The sequence below is a fragment of the Leptodactylus fuscus genome, chromosome 5, assembly GCF_031893055.1.
Source record: "Leptodactylus fuscus isolate aLepFus1 chromosome 5, aLepFus1.hap2, whole genome shotgun sequence".
NCBI lineage: Eukaryota > Metazoa > Chordata > Amphibia > Anura > Leptodactylidae > Leptodactylus > Leptodactylus fuscus.
This window is the reverse complement of record NC_134269.1, coordinates 159808640-159832674: the sequence shown is the minus strand read 5'-3', so window position 1 is coordinate 159832674 and position 24035 is coordinate 159808640. Positions and strand designations below refer to the sequence as shown.

The window sequence follows — 24035 nt, the reverse complement described above, 5'->3', positions numbered from 1 at the left end:
ATCACTACCGGCATATCAGTTTCAAGTGCCCAATTTTTTTTAACCCTAACTTGTACTATACTTTTAGGAATAGCAACTCTGAAATGCTTCCTCCTGATCCTCGCCTTCAACCAAAAAGCTGTTTGATAATCCAACCGCCTCCTCCACGTGGTGGTGTGAAAGCTGCTGTTAGCACCAAGACTAACATGCATATTCTAGTAGACACTGGACTGAAGGTTAGTGGTAACAGTGTTGACAATTTTTTGATAAACTGTTTAGTCACTTTGATGTTTGTGCATCTCTATGTATTGCTTCAGATGTATATTATATGTTTATGGTTATGGCTTGAATATGGAGGAATAAAAGATCACCCTGTAGATCAGAGGTATACATTCTTTTATTGCCTCTTACAATTCTGGGGCTCCTGCCTATACTGAGGTTTGGGGTCCCCATCTCCCTGAGTTAAAGGGGTTCTCCCTTCTCAGCCTTTCAGCCAGGCTGTATTCAGTGTCTGCTTCTCACTTCCTGTATTTCTGTCCCTCCTGTGGAAAAGGGCAAACAACAATTCTGCAGGTCAGATAATATGCAGATTCTTGTACAGAACAACTCAGTGTTATCTGTGTGTTTACTTAGAAAGATAAGACTCAGCTTTATCAGCAAAGTGCAATTAGCTGAATGATTGTCCTGCTGACAGACTAAGTGAAGTCATTTGCCCTATCTCCCAGGTCCTGGTTATAGCAACGATGTGTAAACAATGGGAGGAGTAAGGTCACATAACAGACAAACAAAGCAGGATTTCTAAAGCAATATATTTAGAAAAAGTCTTCAATTTACATAAGCTACTAGTATAGATAGGATCCTTGAGATGGGACAACTCCTTTAAGCAAAGAGACAAGATGGATGCTCATATATGCTGCTTTCTACATTGTAGTTTATGTGGAGTTACGTAAACCATAGTGGAAAGAGGCACATGCTTGTTTGGCCACCTCTCTACTTATCTTTTCTGCTTTATGGCTATGTATTAGACCAGAATACTGTTTTTAACTAAACACATTTGAGTAAAATGAATGCACTATGTTACATTAGTGCAGGGTTTGGTGCATGATGCAGGGATTCACAGAGTATCAAGGATACCTCTTGCGGTCTGCTCTACACATAATATAGTTTTACCTTGATGGCTTCTTAGTTGCCTGTAAGTCGTATAATAAAACCCATACAGTGCCACTCACACAATGAACACTGATCTCTGCACTCTGTGTCTGTTGAGAGTGCAGAAAACAGTGGTAAGTATCTTGCCTGTGCTGCCTGCCAAGGATAAGCATGTTGGGCAGTGTACTGGTCTAGGTGTTTGGCATTGGCAGAGCAAGACTGAATGAGAATCGGGATTTACGAGTTTTTTACTTTCAATCTTTAGTCGGCATTTTTTTTCCAGACCGGTGCCCATATAGCATATTTTTTCTACTCCAACCTCTTGCTCTATTACTCTCACTTCACTGACAGAATTAAGAAATATAGGATCAGATCCACAACACATGATCTATATAAAAATACTAAAATGAATTGGTTTCTTGGGAATATGGCTAAAAAGCATGCATTCTCTAAGACATGTTTAAATATTTTTCAATGTGTTTTTTTTATGTGCTTTTGACTATTTTTGATATTTTCTTATGATTCAGCTTCTGCATATGAGCTTGAGAAAATCCAAAGTTAACTCTTCTGAGGAAAAAGCATTGGAAATGTTGGATCCCTTTGTTCAGATGCTGATAGGCTGCCTGCAGTCCAAGGATGTCCAAGTTAGTCATTTTACTTCTTTGATTTCTGTTCTCTGTTAAAAGGGAAATAAAATGGAGTAAGGGTAAGTTCACACAGGGTTTTTGGTCAGGATTTTGAGGCCATATCTGGCCAAAATCCTGACCAAAAAGACAGCTCCCATTGAAATCAATGCGAGCCGGTCAGTTCTTTTTTTCAGGAGCTGTTTCCTGAACCGGAACCTGAGGCGTAGATTTTCTGCTGGCCCTATTTGTAAGGCTATTTGCAAAGTTGCAATCTGTTTGTTATATGATTTAAGGCTGCTTTCTAATACCTAAGAAAGTGCTACCAGGTCAATAAGATTGCTGCTGAAGGAGGAACCTCCTATACACACTGTGCATGTGTGCTACTACTGTGCACAGTGGTCTCATAGGGGGTTGCTGACTGACACGGGCTTTTTCTATTTATGGATGCAGCCACATTGACATGGTCCAATATAATCTGCATGAGAATACACATGGGTATACAAGAAGTAATATATAACAAAGTGGATCAGATCTTAAGAAGTTCCTTTGAATGTAAAAATGTTTCATTTAAATGTAGCTTTGTATTGTGTTTTCTGCTGTATATAGTTCAATACAAGAACAACTGGTTTCTCTGCAGGTTATCACGGGCGCTCTACAGTCTTTCATCTGGATGTTGAAGTTTCCTTTACCATCTGTCCAGGAGAACACACAGGAGCTTATTAAACAGCTTTTCCTTTTGTTGAAAGATTACGCTAAAGCAGGCGTAGGCAGAGGGCAGAATTTCCACCTGGTAGTCAGTTGTTTTAAGGTAAGTTGTGCAAACCTCCTTTGTGTCTACTTTGCAAACCTATGTTCTCAGTAGAACACATCTTTATATAGAAGAGTTTTAAGTGCCACTTGTAACTGGCGTTATTATGATGCCTTCGCCACCTTTCTAAAAAGAGGACTTGGTTGGAAGCAGGTTGTGTCTATCGGCTCTGATTAGTTTTATCATCACTTATACCAGTTATCTGACATAATAATACTACATATAGCACCAACATACGCCACAATACTTTACAAATTTCTAATGACTGAAATTTCTGACAGACTGGGTACACAGACTTGAAGAGGATGCGCCTAGTGTATGAAGAGGCATGGGCCTTGTTATAAATTAGGCTTACAGTCCTATGAAAAAGTTTGGGCACCCCTATTAATCTTAATCATTTTTAGTTCTAAATATTTTGGTGTTTGCAGCAGCCATTTCAGTTTGATATATCTAATAACTGATGGACACAGTAATATTTCAGGATTGAAATGAGGTTTATTGTACTAACAGAAAATGTGCAATATGCATTAAACCAAAATTTGACTGGTGCAAAAGTATGGGCACCCTTATCATTTTATTGATTTGAATACTCCTAACTACTTTTTACTGACTTACTGAAGCACAAAATTGGTTTTGTAACCTCACTGAGCTTTGAATTTCATAGCCAGGTGTATCCAATCATGAGAAAAGGTATTTAAGGTGGCCAATTGCAAGTTGATCTCCTATTTGAATCTCCTCTGAAGAGTGGCATCATGGGCTACTCAAAACAACTCTCAAATGATCTGAAAACAAAGATTGTCCAACATAGTTGTTCAGGGGAAGGATACAAAAAGTTGTCTCAGAGATTTAACTTGTCAGTTTCCACTGTGAGGAACATAGTAAGGAAATGGAAGACCACAGGGACAGTTCTTGTTAAGTCCAGAAGTGGCAGGCCAAGAAAAATATCAGAAAGGCAGAGAAGAAGAATGGTGAGAACAGTCAAGGACAATCCACAGACCACCTCCAAAGAGCTGCAGCATCATCTTGCTGCAGATGGTGTCACTGTGCATCGGTCAAAAATACAGCGCACTTTGCACAAGGAGAAGCTGTATGGGAGAGTGATGAGAAAGAAGCCGTTTCTGCAAGCACACCACAAACAGAGTCGCCTGAGGTATGCAGAAGCACATTTGGACAAGCCAGCTTCATTTTGGAAGAAGTTCCTGTGGACTGATGAAACAAAGATTGAGTTGTTTGGTCATACAAAAAGGCATTGTGCATGGCGTCCAAAAAAAACAGCATTACAAGAAAAACACATGCTACCCACTGTAAAATTTGGTGGAGGTTCCATCATGCTTTGGGGCTGTGTGGCCAATGCCGGCACCGGGAATCTTGTTAAAGTTGAGGGTCACATGGATTCCACTCAGTATCAGCAGATTCTTCAGAATAATGTTCAAGAATCAGTGACGAAGTTGAAGTTACGCCGGGGATGGATATTTCAGCAAGACAATGATCCAAAACACCGCTCCAAATCGACTCAGGAATTCATGCAGAGGAACAATTACAATGTTCTGGAATGGCCATCCCAGTCCCCAGACCTGAATATCATTGAACATCTGTGGGATGATCTGAAGCGGGCTGTCCATGGTCGGCCACCATCAAACTTAACTGAACTTGAATTGTTTTGTAAAGAGGAATGGTCCAAAATACCTTCATCCAGGATCCAGGAACTGATTAAAAGCTACAGGAGGCGACTAGAGGCTGTTATCTTTGCAAAAGGAGGATCTACTAAATATTAATGTCAATTTTCTGTTGAGGTGCCCATACTTTTGCACCGGTCAAATTTTGGTTTAATGCATATTGCACATTTTCTGTTAGTACAATAAACCTCATTTCAATCCTGAAATATTACTGTGTCCATCAGTTATTAGATATATCAAACTGAAATGGCTGTTGCAAACACCAAAATATTTAGAACAAAAAAATGATTAAGATTAATAGGGGTGCCCAAACTTTTTCATAGGACTGTATCTCTTACCACTATAGAGGAAAACAATGGTCTTGTTAAATCCTACCTATACTTTAGGCATCATTTTGTCTTAAATAGATCTGTCTTGGTTTGTAGTAAAAACGCATTGTTATTCACACTGCATTATAGTGCACTGGAAGCTTATGGTAGATACCAGTAGATACCATATATATAAAAACTATGGGAAAAAATTGGTCATACCTTTCTGTCAAACAACAACAATTCGCGCTCTTATTATTGGTTAAGTGGTGTCGCTGCACTGATTCCAACACAATTTTTTTTTTTTAGTCCCCACCATACTTGAATAAAAAGTGCAGATAGTTATGGTGCCTGATGTGCTATTGAAGCTCTCTAATGTCTGAAGGGCAGTGGCAGGCAGGGGGGTGATTCAGAGCTCCAATGGGAGGCAGCCAGTGTCAGATATCAGAATCACACCCTTTCCATGCTCCTGCATGACACAGAACCTAAATATCATACACCAAAACTTACAGAAGTGATTGCTCGTGAATAGTGGGGCAAGAGGAAATAATTCCAACTGTGCCAGAAGCAGTGAAGCAGTGCCTATTAATTGATGCATATAGCTTGTGATGAAAGGTTACTTTTAACTGTTAAAGTGGTAGAAAAGCCTAGATTTATCATATAAATATAAAATACAATTGGTGCAATATGTCATTTGTCATTTAATGGGCTACAGTTCCATGGTTTATGTTTTGTCCTGTTTTCTCTGCAGTGTGTTACCAAACTGGTACGAAACATGAAGGAAACCATCACTGAGAAGCAGCTTCAGGTCCTACTTGGATATGCAGAAGAGGATCTGTACGATTCATCTCGTCAGGCCACAGCTTTTGGATTGTTAAAAGTAAGCAACTTGCTAATCATTTGCAATTCCTAATTTTATAGTAATTTTTACACACAGACACACACACACACACACACATTTCTATGAAGTCGCAGACAGTCAGGCGTTTACTCTACAGTGGGCATTGCAGGGAAAATGTAGCAGCTGGATAACCATACACATAATAGAAGGGTGACACATAACCGACAGAATGGGAGACATTCCTACAGACTGAATCTCTGTTCCGGCTCAAGGGAACATACAGAGTGGGGGACAGAGGTTGTCTGCATGAGACAATTGTTAACCCATCCAATTTTTATGCCTCTAATAGTATAGCGAATATTGAATTTAAATATGTTGAATGTTTAGTGTAAAAGATTTATACACATTTTTAAACAAAATCAGATAATATTAATACATGTTTCTTTTCCTTTTTAAAGGCTATAGTATCCAGAAAACTTATTGTTCCTGAGATAGATGATGTGATGAAGAAAGTAGCCAAATTATCTGTCACCTCCCAGAGTGAGCCGGTCAGACTCCAGTGTCGTCAGGTGAGTCTTTTACCATATCAATACCCTAATTCAAGATGCTTCTGCCGAATATCTGTTACAAAGAAATCCCCTCTCAATTGTCCTTCCAGATATACTTAAAATATTTGCTGGACTATCCACTAGGAGAAAAACTCAGATTCAACTTGGAATTTATAATCGCACAATTAAAGTAAGTTTATGTTCATCAGTGTCTTGTAATGCTGAACGTATGTGACTTTGGTCTTTTTTCATGTTATGAAATATTATGTTATGATATGCCCGAATATGCCACAGTTATAGAAAAAAAAAACACATGGACTGCACATCCACACTTTATACAATGATTTATTGCGAAGTAGCAAAATTGTATAAGCACAGTTTTTCATTGCAAGCAATACTGCATGGTTGGTTAACCCCCTTAACATACACGAGATACAATGACATTATTTGTATATATGTGGGCCAGTTAGCTATTGCATGTAGGGAGTTGAGAATTGTTAGACTTCTATAGGCAATAAATGGGAAATACAGCAACAGGTAATCTTAGGGGACCAAGTCAAAGCTTAGCCCTCTGACATAAAGTATAATGTTGGACATTACAGTGTATGGGGATGGATAACCAGCAGATTAAGTAGTATAGTGCAGTAAATGTAGATAGTTCGAGCAGTGATAGGACCTGTAAATGCTTATAGGTTTATTATGCTTCCTATAACCTGGTTTACTATACAGGTGGGGAACTGGCACAATTGCTTTATGGGTACAAATAGAGTGAGTTTCTTTGTGTGGAATATGATAAGAATATGTGTAGTGTACACTCCATCTCTCTCCTCTGTATTTTATGGTGGACCATGATGACCATGTGTTTCCTTTGACATTGTAAACATAAAATTCAGGTGTGAAGAGCAGAATTGGTGATAATGGCACAAGTAAAATAAAATGTATTTTTATTGTCCATTTTTTTCTCGCAGACAGACATCTACATAATCTTTTTAGTTGGCTTTAAATTGATTCTCCAGCCAGCTGAAAACAGTAGACTGTATATTAACCATGTATGTATATTTACCTGGTGCCCTCAGCTCTGCTGCCACTCCATTCAGCTCCATATCTGTTTTGTTATATGATATCCACTGACTACCTCTGCAGTGTTGTCTGTAAGTCACAGACACAGGGGTGATAGATATAGTGCGTAAGCCTGGGATGGGTGCTGTGACCGACTCAGAGAACGTAAGAGCCTATTATATCATAGAACAGACGGGGAGCCAAACAACGCAACGCATGAGGGGCATCGGGTATATACATTATACATGTTTAATGTATACAGGTTTTTTTGTTAGGCTGGAGAATGACTGTCCAGTATTATAACTCATCTTTTATAGCTATAGTGGAGTTAGTCATCTTGCTGTTCCTTTATCAACATATATGTTTGTCTTTTGTGCAGTTATGAGTATGAAACTGGAAGGGAATCTGCCTTAGAAATGACCTCTTATCTGTTCCAGACTTTCCCCAATGTAAGTAGAAATTATGTAATATCTCATGCCCATAGCATACATTGAGGATATGCTCTTGTGTTTGAGTGTACACTGGCTGAATAGGATGTCAGATATGAATATGATGTCAGAAGCCTCTGTCATAGAGTCAGAAACAGAGCAACGTACTGCATTATTTTTTTCCAGTAACATTACTCACCATATAACGGAATCCCCATGGACTACAATCTATTGGTGTCCATTAAATTGTGGATTTTCTGGCTTGATTTCAGTTTATTGGTTTCTGTGACAGAACAGAAAAATGGAATGACCATTTTTTCATATTTATCATGTTATAATGCCATCGTTTTTTATTCTTTTTTTTTTTTTTTTTTTTTTTTTTTAGAAAATACTCAATCAGTACTGTGGACTTATGTTTGTGCCCCTTGCTTTACTGATGGTGAATGATGATTCAACAAAGTGTAAGAAAATGGCCGCCTTGGCAGCAAAAGGCCTTCTTGAAAAGGTCGATCATCAACAGAAGAACCTGATGTTCTCATTGGCTACACAATGGTTAAATCATAAAAAGGTAATCCTAAAGCTTTACAGCATCCAATGATAATACATTTGATGATCTTCTTATAAGTAAAGATAATCCTTTACTAGTCCTACCATGGGGAATTTCAGTGTGTTACAGCAGCATGGATATTACAGTAATATATTACATGAAAAAACACATACAAGCTCAGAATAGCAGATAGAAAATATACTAGGAGTCATAGCAACTAAAAAGAAAGAAAGACTTCAGGATCATTTAGTTCTCTGCAGAGTGATCTTCACTTAATCTGATGTTGATTATACAGCCTGACCGCGGTTGTGAGGAAGAACCTCTGATAACGCTCCTTCTCACACTTTGGGTGAAGCAGTCGGTCACTGACAGTACTGCCCAGTGCTATCACAGTCTCATACATGGAATTGGAGTTATTCTCCAGCATGGAGCTCACCATGGACAGTATCCTTCTGTCACCCACCACCTGTACTGGGTCCAGGGGTCTGGCCCTTATCACCTATTGACAGGATAAGTGATAAATGGGGGCTCATTGATCACTAGAATTGACGTCCAAAAGTTTCAATGGAGCTTCAGTCATGCTTGCATCCATAGACATTGAGTGGAGTGACAGGGAGCTTCTCCTCACAACTGTCACCTGACATTTTTAACCTATCCTGTGTCAAAGGTGGAGAAAATCCCTTTTAACGACATTTTTGTGAATACAGAATAAAGGCTTAGCTGCAGGTATTTAGGCCATGTTAACATTATGGATTTTTTTCACTCGGATTCAGCTCCAAAATCCATGTCCTTTTGTCAATGGGAATTTAAGGGCAGCAATTTTTGCTGCAAATTTTAAATCTGTGTCAGTAAGTGACAATTCAGCTCAAGATATGTTATAGTATCAGATCTTCAGTGCGGGCATCTCTGATGTGCAGTGTTATGTAATGTTACAGTAAGTCTTTATGCACATGACCGTCACACGGCCCTTTTGAGAACATATTGATTTCAATATGCCTATTCATATGTCCATTTTTTGAGAAAGCATGTGTCACGGCTGTTAAAAAAAACATACTCTATCTTTGTCCATTTTGATTGCCAAACTGACCAGATGAATATCAATGGATACATTTTTAATGGATGTAAAATGGATTGACATCTGTTTTTCGCCCATTATGAATGAATCGGTTGAGTCACAGAAAGCAGACTAATGAAATTCATCCGCTTTTTAATTGGGCCGTTATAAAGGATGCCATGTGGATGACACTCGGTTGTTAAAAATGGAAGAACAGAACAGATGCAAAACTGCCATCGAAAGGGACATGTACATCTGTTTTTACGGCCATTAGATCCATCAGAAATGTCACAGTTGTGTGAATAAGGACCTATGGATCTGATTCCAGTCTTGCTGCTTCGTATTGTTTCTTTGATTGATTTGTGCTTTTTTCTCCCCTTAGTCATCTCACAAGAGGTTGGGCGCTCTGACCTGTGGATTGTTTGTTGAAGTAGAAGGGGTTGAGTTTGAGCAGAGACTTAAAACTGTTCTTGAGAAAATCGAACATGAGATTGACCCTGTTCACTTTGAGGAAGTAAGTATCTTAATGCCTCCAAATTTTTAATTAAAAAAGTCCCGTATAGTCATCACTTAACACACAATTGCTTTGACCTTTGCAGTTAAAGGAGGAGACAGAAGAGAAGGCAGCAGACAGGTTACTCTTCAGTTTACTGACACTGCTTACCAAGCTGATCAAAGAGTGCAATGTCATGCAGCTGCCAAAGTACAGAGAGATCACACACAAAATCTGTGGTAAGGACACGTCTCGGTTGTAGACTTACAGTTGGACACCAGGGGGCACCACCTTGATTTTCTGTAAAATACCACCCCATGAAATCCAATTCTAGGATCTAATGCCAAAATTGATTTTAACCTCTGCAACATATTTTAACCAAATTGGCAAGAGTTGGGTCACATATGGAGGGGAGTATATCAGCAGGATCTGCCTTTAGGGGGTTCGGTTGTCAGTATGGCGATATGTAGGTCTGGACATGAGCTATAGATAATAAGATATGTGAACATTGGCTGTGATGTCACTGCCTGAAAAGAAAGAAAGCAGCCATGTTTTCTAATGCTGGATAACCCCTTTAATTAGATTTTCTACTACTTATGGCATTTTATTGGTGTCTGTAAAGAAGACATAAACGTAGTTGTCTTAGTTGTGTCTTCAGGATGCACATTAACTTCAGATGGGCACCATACCTAAGGTAGTGCTGATGCTTCCTTACTTCCATTTGTCTGCAGTCTATATGTTGTGGTTAATCATGAAGTGTGAACACAGTCTAATTGTTTTGTTCCTTTAATATTTCAGCTCATGTTCAGTCCCATTTATGGTATCCCCATAGCTGGGTCTGGCTAACTTCTTCCCAGGTTTTTGGACAGTTGTTTTCCCTTCAAAAACCAGAAGAACTGGTTAGTAAGTGGATGGCTAGGAAGGCAAAGAAGAAGGGGAAAAAACAGACTGAACCCTCCGAGTTGTTCTTAGTTGAACAGCTGGAAACAAAGGTAACCAAACTTCTTGTGTTTTTAGGACACATTTTCTTTTGCTTTCCTCTTTCATTGATTTTTACCTGATTAAAAAAAAACAATAATAAAAAAAACATATATATATATATATTTATATATGTATCATACTTATATCACTGTTATTTGTCTTTTCATAGATGAAAGATCTTGCTCTTGCCTTCTGCCATCAGTTGCAGTCCAAATATCTTGACCAAAGCCTGGGGGAACAGGTATGTTTTGTAGAAGGTGCAGTATTAAATAACACACACAGTCGAATAGTCATATCCATGTCTGGAGTTAAAAAGAAAATTGCATTGAACTTTCCTTTTTTACTCAGTGCCATTATTTGCTGCATAACCCTGTGGCTTCATTGCATAAAACCTGTAATGCCATTGGGTATGACATGAGGTCAAATTATAAAATTATTGTCTTGTATTTGGCTACAAGAACATTGCTGCTTCTATACTAGAAGTGTGTGCCTACCTATTCAGACCTATTATGATGATATGTCAGCTGGTTAGGTTTTCTTTATATCCCAGAATGTTGCAACAGACTTTAAGATAAAGGTTTCTTTGCTCCTGGAGTACATTAATCTCAAGGAGGCCGTAGCTGTAGGCCAAATACATGCTCGGCTGACAGCTATTCCTCCTAACTCTCGCATACAAGCTTGGCTCAACCAAATGTGCATGTGTTCTCCATGGGGAGAGAGGAGTACGATGCTGCCAGACACCACAGGTGGTGGGTTACCTTGTATGTCTGAATTGTCTTCACTTTAGATTTAGGAGACACTCATACACACTAGACAGTTTGGTGGTTTGTATGGAGACCTCCAGCAATAGTGGTCCTTGGTGTAGCAATAAAAAGAGAACCTGTGCTTGATATTGTTCTCTGATTCCTTATTATTTACTTTGCGTTGGGACGTTATAGGAAATAATTCTTTAGGCCACTTTCACACTGTGTTTTATGTGTCTGCATAACATGAGACTGGTAGATCCACACTTAAAAGCCTCCGTTCTGGTGGTATCTGCCATTTCTTGTGTTTTTTTGCTGCATGGAATAGCAGGACATCTACTATGGGTGCATGAGAGACAGATGCCACACTAGATGGGATTTATTTTATGTCATTTTAAGTTGACTTAGATGGAAACTTTAACAGTGAATCTATTAAATAGGCACATAAGATAGAGGATGAAAGTAGCCGAATACAGCAAGATTGTAATGTATGTACATTGTCAATGTTGGGTTCTCAAGGATATTTGGGGAAGAACTGCATTGCAACAATACAAAGTCTCATCACAAATAGTATTTTTTTTAGTCTTAATCTTTAAGGTGCTTCTTGTTTTCAGGTCATAAAAAATTTGTTATTTGTGGCAAAAGTGATCTATCTCCTCCACCCTGAAGTGGAGAACGTTGAAAACAATACTGAAGAGCAAAATGATGATCAGGGTGAGCAAGAAGATGCTTCTGATGGTGAAGAGGGCACCGAGAAAGAGACTGAGGATGAGAAGGCTGCCACCTTGATGTGGCTTATGAAGAAGCTGTCAGTACTGGCTAAGAGAGAGGCCGCGCATACACCTAAAAATCCATTAAAAGTGAGTTTTGGGTTTTTTCCCATTGCATTTATATTATGTTACGCAATTGGATCATGGTGGCTTCTCCATTTTTTGTATTCTTTCTTTCTTTCTTTCTTTCTTTCTTTCTTTCTTTCTTTCTTTCTTTCTTTCTTTCTTTCTTTCTTTCTTTCTTTCTTTCTTTCTTTCTTTCTTTCTTCAGCCCCATATAGGGCTCGCAATCTATTTTTTTTTTTTTCCCTATCAGTATGTCTTTGTAGAATGGGAGGAAATCCATGCAAACACGGGAAGAACATACAAACTCCTTGCAAATGTTCTTGGCAGGATTCGGACCCAGGACTCCAGCGCTGCAAGGCCGCAGTGCTAACCACTGAGTCACTGTGTTCCCCATGGGTTCTCCATTTTTGCCAGTCATTTCATACTATAGTACAGCTCTAAATCCCTTCTACAGTCATATACACTCACCGGCCACTTTATTAGGTACACCTGTCCAACTGCTCGTTAACACTTAATTTCTAATCAGCCAATCACATGGCGGCAACTCAGTGCATTTAGGCATGTAGACATGGTCAAGACAATTTCCTGCAGTTCAAACCGAGCATCAGTATGGGGAAGAAAGGTGATTTGAGTGCCTTTGAACGTGGCATGGTTGTTGGTGCCAGAAGGGCTGGTCTGAGTATTTCAGAAACTGCTGATCTACTGGGATTTTCACGCACAACCATCTCTAGGGTTTACAGAGAATGGTCCGAAAAAGAAAAAACATCCAGTGAGCGGCAGTTCTGTGGGCGGAAATGCGTTGTTGATGCCAGAGGTCAGAGGAGAATGGCCAGACTGGTTCGAGCTGATAGAAAGGCAACAGTGACTCAAATCGCCACCCGTTACAACCAAGGTAGCCAGAAGAGCATCTCTGAACGCACAGTACGTCGAACTTTGAGGCAGATGGGCTACAGCAGCAGAAGTCCACACCGGGTGCCACTCCTTTCAGCTAAGAACAGGAAACTGAGGCTACAATTTGCACAAGCTCATCGAAATTGGACAATTGAAGATTGGAAAAACGTTGCCTGGTCTGATGAGTCTCGATTTCTGCTGCGACATTCGGATGGTAGGGTCAGAATTTGGCGTCAACAACATGAAAGCATGGATCCATCCTGCCTTGTATCAACGGTTCAGGCTGGTGGTGGTGGTGTCATGGTGTGGGGAATATTTTCTTGGCACTCTTTGGGCCCCTTGGTACCAATTGAGCATCGTTGCAACGCCAAAGCCTACCTGAGTATTGTTGCTGACCATGTCCATCCCTTTATGACCACAATGTACCCAACATCTGATGGCTACTTTCAGCAGGATAATGTGCCATGTCATAAAGCTGGAATCATCTCAGACTGGTTTCTTGAACATGACAATGAGTTCACTGTACTCCAATGGCCTCCACAGTCACCAGATCTCAATCCAATAGAGCATCTTTGGGATGTGGTGGAACGGGAGATTCGCATCATGGATGTGCAGCCGACAAATCTGCGGCAACTGTGTGATGCCATCATGTCAATATGGACCAAAATCTCTGAGGAATGCTTCCAGCACCTTGTTGAATCTATGCCACGAAGAATTGAGGCAGTTCTGAAGGCAAAAGGGGGTCCAACCCGTTACTAGCATGGTGTACCTAATAAAGTGGCCGGTGAGTGTAGATAAAGGATACAATTCAGGCAGCATGTAGCCACCACGAGAGAGAACGTCACACTATCAAGAATTTTATCATTTACCTCTTTGGTTTTAGTATCTGTGAAGATATATTGTGACACTAAGTATAACATATACTGAAACAATTTAGATGACTATATGATAGATTAGTGAAAATACTTGATGTCTTCTATTAGGAAATAGTCTTCATCCCACTTGGTGAAAATAGTTAAATGTTTCCATGTCTTTGTGTATCTTTTTTCTTTTTTTTTTTCTACATTGTTTTTTCTTTTGTTCAGATGTTGTCTGTAACCATATTGATTTTTTCTGTTTGTCTTCCATAGAGAATATGTGTGTTTAAATTCCTGGGAGCAATAGCCGTAGATCTTGGAAAGGAGAACGTGAAGCCATTCCTGACAACTATCATTGCCCCACTATTTAGAGAACTCAACAGCACGTATGCAGACCAAGGTGAGAAGCAACCATATGACAAGTCATTGTTTACTCAGGACATACTAATATACTATGTGTGCAATAAAGCTAGGTCCAGACTAGCGCTCACTATACATTGGGGGTTTCCATTTCTGAACCCACTTAAAAAATTGGAGAGAAAAGTCCTGCAAGCACTTCTTTTTCTCCACGTTTTTCGGGCGGAAATCTGTGGACCCCATAGACTATAACAGTGTTTGCCATATAACTCATTAGAATTTAATAAAGTTTGGTGAAAGTAGCAGACAGTACTGCTGTATGACAAGGGTGTTACATTCGGAATAGTTACAGTATTAGGATGTGTGCTTTATTTAAAATACAGCACCACGTCTGTCCAGTTAGTATATGGCTAAACCCTATTCACTTTTATGGAGTTACAGCACCTGACACAACCCATGGACAACTCCTTTAACCATTGGTATAATAGACGAGTCTGGAAGAAGCTTATTATGTAGTCTTCTAGTGCACACCAAGAATTCTGCCAATTTGGAGTATTGGAACTAACACTAATATATTCTGATTTTCAGCTTATCAGTTCTTGTGGACATTTACAGCTTTTCTTAAACATTTGACTTATCATCATCATTATTTTATATATTTTAGACCCTACACTGAAGAACCTTTCTCAAGAAATTATAGACCTTCTTAAGAGCTTGGTTGGATTGGAGTGTTTCTCCTTGCAGTTTTCTAGTGTACAGAAACAAGCCAATCTAAAGAGGGTTATGAGAAAAAAGCAGAGAGCACTACAGGTAAGGTTTCTATTTCTAATACCAAACATGGGCTGGACGTAGAGGGGAGATGTTCCGAAATCTAATTTATTCCTGCTACTTGGTTAGGAAAGTTGTTTGCCTTATCCTGTACATCACATTCTGTTTGTTTTTTAGGCAGTGGCAAACCCTGACGTGGCAGCCAAGAAAAAGTTAAAGAAACACCAGAATAAAATTGAAGCAAAGAAGAGGAAGATAGAATTTTTGCGACCTGGATACAAAGCTAAAAAGCCCCGCAGCCATGCTCTCAAAGACTTAGCAATGGTGGAATAGTGGCTACAATACATGGCAAACATGTTTACTTAATGCTATGGGGGCCGTGTATAAAGACAAAGAAAAAAGAACAATTGTTGGCATTCATTTGTGAAAAAGGATGGAGACTGGTTTCTATGGATGTTAACTGCAGTTTATACATGACTCCATATGTGTTGTGTTGCTATGATTCATAGAGAAGTACAGTTTAATGTACGCAGTTATGTTTTCTAATTAAAAATATTGTAAACAAAAATTGTCATTTTTAGATTGAGTATTTAAATATTTGTGACTATAACCACACACTTTCAGCTTTTATTTTGCTATGAATTCTGGGACAGTTTGCACCATATAAACTGCTGGACACTCCCTGCACCCCATTTATTTGTTTTAAAGACATAGAAGATTGATAGCAGAATAAGATCGCATGGTCCATTTAGTATTTCAGTGAAATATTTCCTGACATTGCTTCTAATCTCTACCAACTATTTTCACATTATGTCTTCTTATTGAGTTTTAGGTTTTTTTCAATTAAAAACCCTTCCATCCTGAACCTTATACTTTTACCATATGTAAAGGCTTAAATAATGTCCCCCGCCGGACTTGTTGGGCTCCGCAAAGGTCAGGTGGGCTGGCAGCGCTGCGAGCAGTCACCACGTTTGCCGGCTCGCACAGTCTCCGGCGGCCACGCCCACTGATGCAAGAGTACCTATTGTGCAGCGCACATCAGCCATCGGGACGCCCCCACACTGCCGTGCACCTATTGGAGCACAGCTGGATGACTTCAGCCCAGGTCCTGCAACAGAGCCGGAGCAGACTTTCACTGGTACCGGTGGTGATTTCGGGGGATGGAGCCAGATAGACTACTTCTTATGTTTCCTTCCCGGGGAACATCTAGGTATGTGGAAAATCTCAGCCAAATACATTCCACCGTTTGGCTGTGATTGAGGAACAAACATCCAAACACAGAGATCACCTTCCACAGTTCTGAGAATGGGGCCGGACTAAAATTCCAGCTAGTTTGTTCACAGAATTGTTCTGGCAGTAGTAACCCTCACATATCAAAACATGATGCTATATCCCAGCAATATGCCATCACATCTATGGTGGGGGGGATCAAACTATAAATATACTATGGCAGTGCTTGAATACCATGTTCACATACAAAACATTTCCTAAACTGCCTGCACAGCTGTAGTTGTACATTTAAGTCTATTTTCTAAAACTCTACCCCCCTCAAATAAATTACTTATAATAGATATTGCAACAGACATGAATATTCCAATAATAAATGTTTATTTTATACAGATGGATTTTAGAGTAGATTCTTTACACAGCCGAGGGCCATTCTTCCAGCTGGCCGTCATCTAAATCAACCGGGTTTTCACATCATAAAAAATTTCACATAAGAGAGAAAGATATGTGACCTTGAAACCAAGTTGTGCAATCCCCAAATAGTATTTATCATTACAAAACAGTCATAAATAAAGCAGAACTACACTACAGAACAGGCACACATAATAGTGCAGTATGGTACAGTGCTAGTGGAGATGGGGACAGAAGGGAGACACCCTTGTCAATCATTGTTGGAGCAGAGCTAGCCATCAATGGTGCATATTATGTACATCCAGAGCCGTTCTTACAGTGGGACAATGAAGAAGAAGGAATGTGCTGGGTAGGATAACATTACTGCCTGCTCTTCAGGGACTCCACTAACCTGCAAGACAAGGATAACACAATCTCATGAATAATGGGTTAGGTCTCCAAACTTTAGCCCTGCCAAGTAAAATGACATTTACCACCAAAATATGACCTTAAAATGTTCACTTTGTCTTCTCTTAATGTGGGTGGAGCCGGCAGCAAGTTTTCTATTTCAAGCAAGTGAATGGAGTTTTAATCCCTCCCACTTCCCCATTAACTATATAATATACTATATATTTTAGTGAATATAATATACTATAATAACTAAGAGATTCCATTTCCCATTCTGCTTTAAAAATTTTGGGCTATAAAAGCAGCAGGAAACAAATACCTTATGGATTCCCCTTAGAGAATACACTTGTTTTGCTTACCATTCCATAGCTTCATCAAGGCCAGTGCCTTTTGTAGCTGAGGTCTTGAAAATCTGCCATTTGCGATCCTTTAAAGCAGGTAAACCTAATGAATTTGCTACCTCTGTGGGGGTCATTGCCTGTTCCATATCTTGTTTATTTGCAAAAACCACTAGAATTGCCTTCTTCAGCTCTTCCTCCTGAAATATAAATAGAATTGTCAGTTCAACTTGCTTTTTATGTATGACAAGAGAAGAGTGAAGCTTTTAGCATTGCATTCATGATGTTGGTAGCTACACAAATAATTCCATTCAATAACTATCTGTACACCAGATGCACATGTGAATGCAACCTTAAGGTAAAGCCACAGCAGTTAGAAAAAGTAAAACAGCAAAAATGACCTTACACTTGTTGACTGTAGACCCAACATTACTTAAAGATGTATACTTCTATAGACCCTGCAATGTATTCATATTTCATTGTTACCTCTAACATTGCAACCAGTTCAGATTTGGAAATCCCAATCCTGTCTCTGTCACAGCTGTCTACCACGTAAATTACAGCATCTGTATTGGAATAGTAGCAACGCCAATATGGCCTGTAAGAAAACAAAATCAGAATCAAAAATTGGGGCAGTAGAGAGGATCATAAAATAAGATATTATTACCTGACAGAACAAAAAGAGCTGATTGACATGCCTGTGTTTAATATGGACAGCACATCCTGTTCATTTTTGAGTCGTGTGCTGTCCATGGTTGGTCCATTTTGTACTTCCATGAAAAAGAGCTTAACTCTCCCCCCCTTCCCACTCATATTTTGTGTACTTTTCTAGGTCCCTGAAAGACAGATAGTACACAGATGACATCTGTGTTCTGTCTACGGACTCACAGACTTCAATGTGTATATGTGGCCTGCAAGGAGAACAGTGACGTCACCAGCTGTGCCTGCCTACTGCATATACTTACAGTGATGCCGATATCCAATTACAGATGTTGTCTGGTCTCCAGTTATCACAGCACTCATATTGCTACTAGAGAGAAGCTGTCTAAAAAATCTTGACTATCAACAATTATCTTTTAGCAGCTAGTGCAAGCCTATAGAAATATCTCAGACCTACATATAGCTTTTAATACCCAACCTATATAATTGGACAGGCCTTTTAGGCCGGGGCCCCCTGTGGCATTTTACAGTCACTGCAAAGATGATGGGATTCTAGCAAATCTCATACGAGCAGTAGACACGCTGCGGCTTTGGAAATTGCAGAATGTTAATATTACCTGCGGAACCGCTGGCGGTTTCTCTATAGGAATAATGGAAACAAAGGCTGCAGAGGAAACCTGCAAACTTTCTGTGAAAAACACTGCAAGGAGAAAACGTGATGTGTTGTTGCCATTGTTTTTCCTGCAGTGCGTTTTTTGCCTTAACCTTTAATCTAGCTTTTATTCACCATACTGCTCACAGAAATCTTTGCTATATGATGGCAAAACAGTATTTGGAGGGACATAGATGGCTGCATGTCAATAGCTTGAATTTTTCTCCAACACTGCAACTCTATAAACTTCCAAATATTTCATTATTTATTATTATTACCTGATACTGGTTTGTCCTCCAAGGTCCCATACTTGAAATTTCAGATTCTTGTAGGTGACAGTCTCAACATTAAACCCAATAGCTGGAGAGAACAATATCATGTCACTAACAGCAAGGTTATGTTTACATTGCAAAACAGCTAAAATACACCTAGTAGACTACTGTAGTAGATTTCAGAATGCCAGTGCAGAACCGTTCTACAAGGTATAAAACTGTGAGAGTGAAGGAAACAAGTACAAAATATTACACACGCAGATAACATATTTCACAATACTACCATCACTTCAATGCCTATACAGTATTACTATACAAGAACATCTGTGATACATACTTGGAATGGTGGTAACAACTTCTCCCACTTGTAATCTGTAGAGTATTGTGGTCTTTCCAGCGCCATCTAGACCCAGAATCAAAATTCTCATCTCCCTGGTTCCAAACAAGCTGGAGAAGATGCTGGAAAAGAAACCCCCTAAAAGGAGAGTGGTACAATCATTAGAAACCAATACTGTATGTCATTCACACTTTCTGGACCGAACACTGAACAGGGGCCCGGGTTCCAAGCACGCATCAAAGTCATCTAAAGGTAAGAGAAGAGTCTCTTTACCGTCCCAGACTTTAAACATGTTTTCAGGACAGTAGTCTCACAAGGAGACAGGAACTCATACACCGTTTCTCCATAAATAAGCCCTACCTTGATTTTGCCAGGTTTTTGGAGTAGGTTTCAAATATAAGCCCTACAGTAAATTGTTATGTAACTGACGTCAGAGACAGAGAATAGGCATACCATAGATCCCAACTGTCCAGGACAACTGCCCCACAACAGAGCAAAATCTGCACACTCGCCATCCACCTCCTGGCGGCTACTATGCTGTGGGCTTTGGCTACCTACATGACTAGATGTCAGGTGTCACCCCTGCTCACTCCCACAGACGCAGCCACTCTACTACAGAACCTCCCTTTTAGCATAAAGGTGAGGAGATAGAAAGGGCATGGTGCCACTGCCACACAATGAATGAGAGAGTGCCAGTAAGATTGTTTAAGACCCATCAATTGTGAATGTAAATTAGGGTTAGTAACCATAACCATTTCACAAGATTCGCCTGGAGCTCCAGTACTTTGCTCCAGTGCCTGAAAAAATAAGACCTACCCAAAAAATAAGCCCTAGCCCTTTTTTTGTCAAAAAAAATATTATAAGATCATGTCTTATTTTTGGTGAAACATGGGTAGCATCACAGATGACAATGATGCTTGGAGTCCCTGCTCAGTGTTTGGTCTGCAAAAATACAGATAAGATACTGTCCATACTTCACAGACAGAACATAGACGCCTGAAATGAGCCTAAGAGTGGTTTTAGAGACTGCAAAAAAAAAAAACAAAAAAAAAAAAAAACGGTTTTACTGAAAATACTATGCTTTTCAATGCACTGGCCTCAGTGGTGAGCTGTGCACAAAAGCATATGACTGACTGATCTCAGTCACCAACATTGGGGATGTCAGCTCTTTTCTCTGAGCTGAATCATTTGGCTCCACTCACTAGAGAGAGCCAACCCTTTATGAAATGTTACTGTCTGTGCTCTGTAGTCAGTCAGCCCCTACAACTCCACCAACAGTATGGCCCCCGGATGCCACAACATCTGATTGGATGGAGAAGCTGTTCAATGCAAAAGTCACATCAACAGTCAGATTAAAAAGGGTGAGGGGTTCACTGCTTAGGATGGTGCCACATGACCATATTGGAAGTGGCTATAGCTGCATCCTGTCCCCGAGCCACCAGTAAGTACTTTCACTTCTTAGTAAGTAAAATGGTGATTAATATCTGCTGAATATCATTAGAGGCTGTAGTAATATAAAGCTGAAATTAATCAGAATTTCACTTCCTGAGAAATGAAAGCACAAGCGTCTGGGAAATGGATGCAGCTATAGCCACATCCAATCCATCATGTGACACAATCCTTAACTGAGCTTTATAACTCCTGTTATACAGATGAAAGAGCCGTCTTACACACAAACAACACACCATATTCTGTTTACAGATCCCCACAGTGGCCAGTAATATCGGGAAAGCGTCAAGCGGAAAATAATCCGGGACATCCCGAAGCACCGCTAACAGCTGCCATCACTGGGATACTGCACTGCAGAAGCTGTGTTAGCTCCTTCTTTTTCCTTCATGACACCATTTTCAGACACTGGGTAAATTATACTATGGAGTCAGACAACTCCTTTACAGCTAAAGCCCCACGTTGCAGAAACACAGTGTTTTTTGTTGCAGATTTTGCTGCATTTTTTTTTTTTAATCTCAGGAGTGGATTTCATAGAAGGGAAACATCTAACAGTTTCCTTCATATTTTCCAATCCTTTTCAGGCCACTCCTGACTTTGGCTAAAAAAAAAAAAAAAAAAAAGAAGCAAAATCTGCAATAAAATCCACTGATTTCTGCAACGTGGCTTAGCCTACAGAAGTTATGCTGAGGAATTGAATACAAACAAACCAACCAACCTGCCGCTGAAGACAGAGGCCCAGAGAGACAAAAATACTTTTTTGTTAAGGTTACTGACCCCTAGAAGCAAATAAAATAATAAAGATATGTCTTAGGATACTCGTTTAGGCTAAGATCCCATGAAGCAGGCCGCAGCCACAAAGCACTGTGGGAAAAACCATGTTGGCAACGCATCGCAGTTTTTCCTGCAGCACTTTTCACAAAAAGTCTGCAGATGTTTCCCCTATGAATTTCTGCTTCAAGAATACCTATAGAGAAGCAGACAGCATTTCCATAGGTATAACAGAAATGCTGAGATTCCCAAAAATGCGACAGTTTTGGAAATTTCAGCATTTCCACTGTAGGAATTTTTCTGCAATGTGTGGAATTTTTTTCTCTAGCCCCCACCGTTCCTGAGTAATTAGTGCAGTTAGTCTTGGTGCCCGATATGCTATTTAGTCTCTATACTGTCAAGAGGGCGGTGTCTCTGACAGGAGCAGACAAGGGGTGTCATTCTGAACTCTGACACTGGCAGCCTCTTGTTGAAACTCAATCACCCCCCCACCACCACCACCACCACCTGCCTGACACTGCCGACCTGACATTACAGAGCTTAAAGGGGTTGTCCAGGCAAAAATGACCACCAATGAAGTTTTAAATCAAACGGGGACAATGAATTTTTTTTTTTCTAAATGCACACCTTTCCACAATGCTTTGCTGCCTTCCACTAAAACTAACTGCGCCTGTTGCTTGAAAATGGTGAGAGCTTAGAGAGAAAATTCCAACTGTGCTGGAATCAGTATTGCGGCACCTATTAACAGAAGCTATTAACTTGAATTTGTGGAGATGTGAAAGGTCCTCCTTAAGGATAGATCGAGAATTAATAAGCCTGGAAAACATTTCATACCATGGCTTCCCTTTCGTTAACGTCACACCGGCGTTCGGGTTTACTTTCATGGGGTCCACTTTGGGACCCTACAAATGAAAACCTAATCTGGTTAAAAAAAATCGGTTAGCCGCTGAAAACTGCGGACCCTATAGACTATAATGGGGTCCGATGGGTTCCTGCCAGAAAATGTGGAAAACCGCAGAGAGCAAAATCCTGCTTGCACTTTTCTTTCCATATTTTTAAGCAGAATGAGGAACAAAATGCAACAAGTGAGGTGTGAATCCAGGATTAGACTGTGTTCACATCTGACTCTGTTGCAGGTTTCATCAAAAATGGTGGAAAAAAAAATGACAGCATACTCTCAACTGAGTCCATAGGGAACCAATGGCATTCATTTATGTAAAGGAGCTGACAATGCCATTAGTTTTGATCCTATAGTTAAGCAGACCATCAGGATTGGCTACAGCGGATATGGGCAGAAACTGCAGATAACTAAGATAGTCACCAGGTAGGTTCTGTTATCTTAGTCCCACTGAGATGTCCCACTGAGATGTCACATGATCCTGCATCCGAGCTACAGCAGCCAAGAGAACCAAGGCAGATAAGAAAGTAACGTCGTCCACTGGGAAATCTTCACCATTATTCACAGCGAATCCTCAAGGAAATCCTGTCTATTTAATGGGCAGATACCTACTCTATATAGTGTATAATGCCAGCCACTGCAGTGTGCCAGGGTAACCCCTGCCAGTCACCCAAGCTACAGACATATTAGCTCTATGATCCGAGGCATACTTCTAACAGGGCAGCGGTCCAGTGCCTGGCTGTATGGACACAGGTCAGCTCTCCCCAGCCCCCTGCTCCTATCACAGTGTGCCCTTTAATAATGGATACTTCCTATATACCCCCACACACGGTGACGACATATAAACCTTACTGTGCGCACTCACCCATGCTGTACAGAGAAGCTGCCGGGCCGCAGACTACTGATGCTGCCGCTGAAGGCTCTATCACTCCCGGAAGCGGAGCTCACAATTCCACGTCACACACAAGAGCTATGGCGATTAATCGCAGCACATTCGTGACCACAGCGTTCTACAAAAAAACATACAAGTACATTTGTAAACTAATAAGAACGTTTAAAAAACGACATATTTATTGTGTACAGAGAATAAAAGCCGCGTAGCCCGCCCTGTATTCCGTGCGCAAAACTTAGTAATTTTGGCGAATCTGTAGTCTGGTAATGAGCTGCACATTCCTGCGCATGCGTAGTGTGCAGCTATGGTTGGCTTCAGTTAGTTGCAGTGCAGGCAGAGCCTGTTACTCCTGATGCTGTTTGTTAGTGACAGAATTGTAAGGAGTGACCTTTATACTGTTTTCAGGCTTGTTATGGAGTGAATGTAGTAGTGCTAATGGATATAGAAAGCTTAAAAGGAGATACTTCACAACCTTTTGGAGTTGCCACTTATAGTTCACTGCTAGTTGGTCCAGTTAGGGATCAGTTTCTGGAATAATATAGTTGAGGCTAAGGGTTCATTCACACAGGGCAAGAGGGGGCGGATTTTGATGCCGAATCCATCTCAAAATCCTCCCCCCTCACAATAGAGGTCTATGTAGTCTGCTAGCGTCCTTTTTTCCGTGCCGCTCACAGAAAAAAGAAGCGAGCTGCCTTTTCTTCAGGCAGATTCCGTGGCTGATTAAGCCCCGGCGTCTGCCTCGGGACAGCAGCCTCTGGACTAGGCCCATTTATTTGGGCATACTCCGGAGCGGGA

General features: G+C 40.3%; 2 protein-coding genes across 2 annotated transcripts in view; one reads left to right on the top strand and one right to left on the bottom strand.

The window, feature by feature from the left end:
* UTP20 (UTP20 small subunit processome component) overlaps positions 1 to 15383 on the top strand; it is a 72018-nt gene extending 56635 nt beyond the window's left edge. The window contains exons 47-62 of the mRNA XM_075274627.1: positions 68 to 215; positions 1656 to 1772; positions 2392 to 2562; positions 5298 to 5426; positions 5846 to 5956; positions 6046 to 6125; positions 7374 to 7443; positions 7808 to 7990; positions 9406 to 9537; positions 9623 to 9755; positions 10315 to 10508; positions 10667 to 10738; positions 11855 to 12100; positions 14098 to 14224; positions 14846 to 14991; positions 15127 to 15383. Coding sequence (XP_075130728.1) covers positions 68 to 215; positions 1656 to 1772; positions 2392 to 2562; positions 5298 to 5426; positions 5846 to 5956; positions 6046 to 6125; positions 7374 to 7443; positions 7808 to 7990; positions 9406 to 9537; positions 9623 to 9755; positions 10315 to 10508; positions 10667 to 10738; positions 11855 to 12100; positions 14098 to 14224; positions 14846 to 14991; positions 15127 to 15282 — 2215 coding nt within the window. The 3' untranslated portion in view covers positions 15283 to 15383. The remainder of the gene's footprint in view (positions 1 to 67; positions 216 to 1655; positions 1773 to 2391; positions 2563 to 5297; positions 5427 to 5845; positions 5957 to 6045; positions 6126 to 7373; positions 7444 to 7807; positions 7991 to 9405; positions 9538 to 9622; positions 9756 to 10314; positions 10509 to 10666; positions 10739 to 11854; positions 12101 to 14097; positions 14225 to 14845; positions 14992 to 15126) is intronic.
* A 1153-nt stretch (positions 15384 to 16536) lies between these two features.
* Positions 16537 to 23319, bottom strand: ARL1 (ARF like GTPase 1). The gene is made up of 6 exons (XM_075274626.1): positions 23214 to 23319; positions 19234 to 19371; positions 18903 to 18984; positions 17799 to 17910; positions 17334 to 17512; positions 16537 to 16978 (listed from the first exon to the last, which is right to left on the bottom strand). Exons 1-6 carry the CDS (start codon positions 23215 to 23217, stop codon positions 16948 to 16950), a joined length of 546 nt encoding a protein of 181 aa, XP_075130727.1. The 5' UTR covers positions 23218 to 23319; the 3' UTR covers positions 16537 to 16947.
* Positions 23320 to 24035: the final 716 nt, after the last annotated feature.

What these genes read in the sequence shown, in the direction of transcription:
- ARL1 (XM_075274626.1), bottom strand. An exon ending in AACTGGTTGCAATGTTAGAG is followed by an intron (nt 17,513 to 17,798) that starts GTAACAATGAAA and finishes TTTATATTTCAG; the next exon opens with GAGGAAGAGCTGAAGAAGGC. An exon ending in CTTGATGAAGCTATGGAATG is followed by an intron (nt 16,979 to 17,333) that starts GTAAGCAAAACA and finishes CTTGTCTTGCAG; the next exon opens with GTTAGTGGAGTCCCTGAAGA.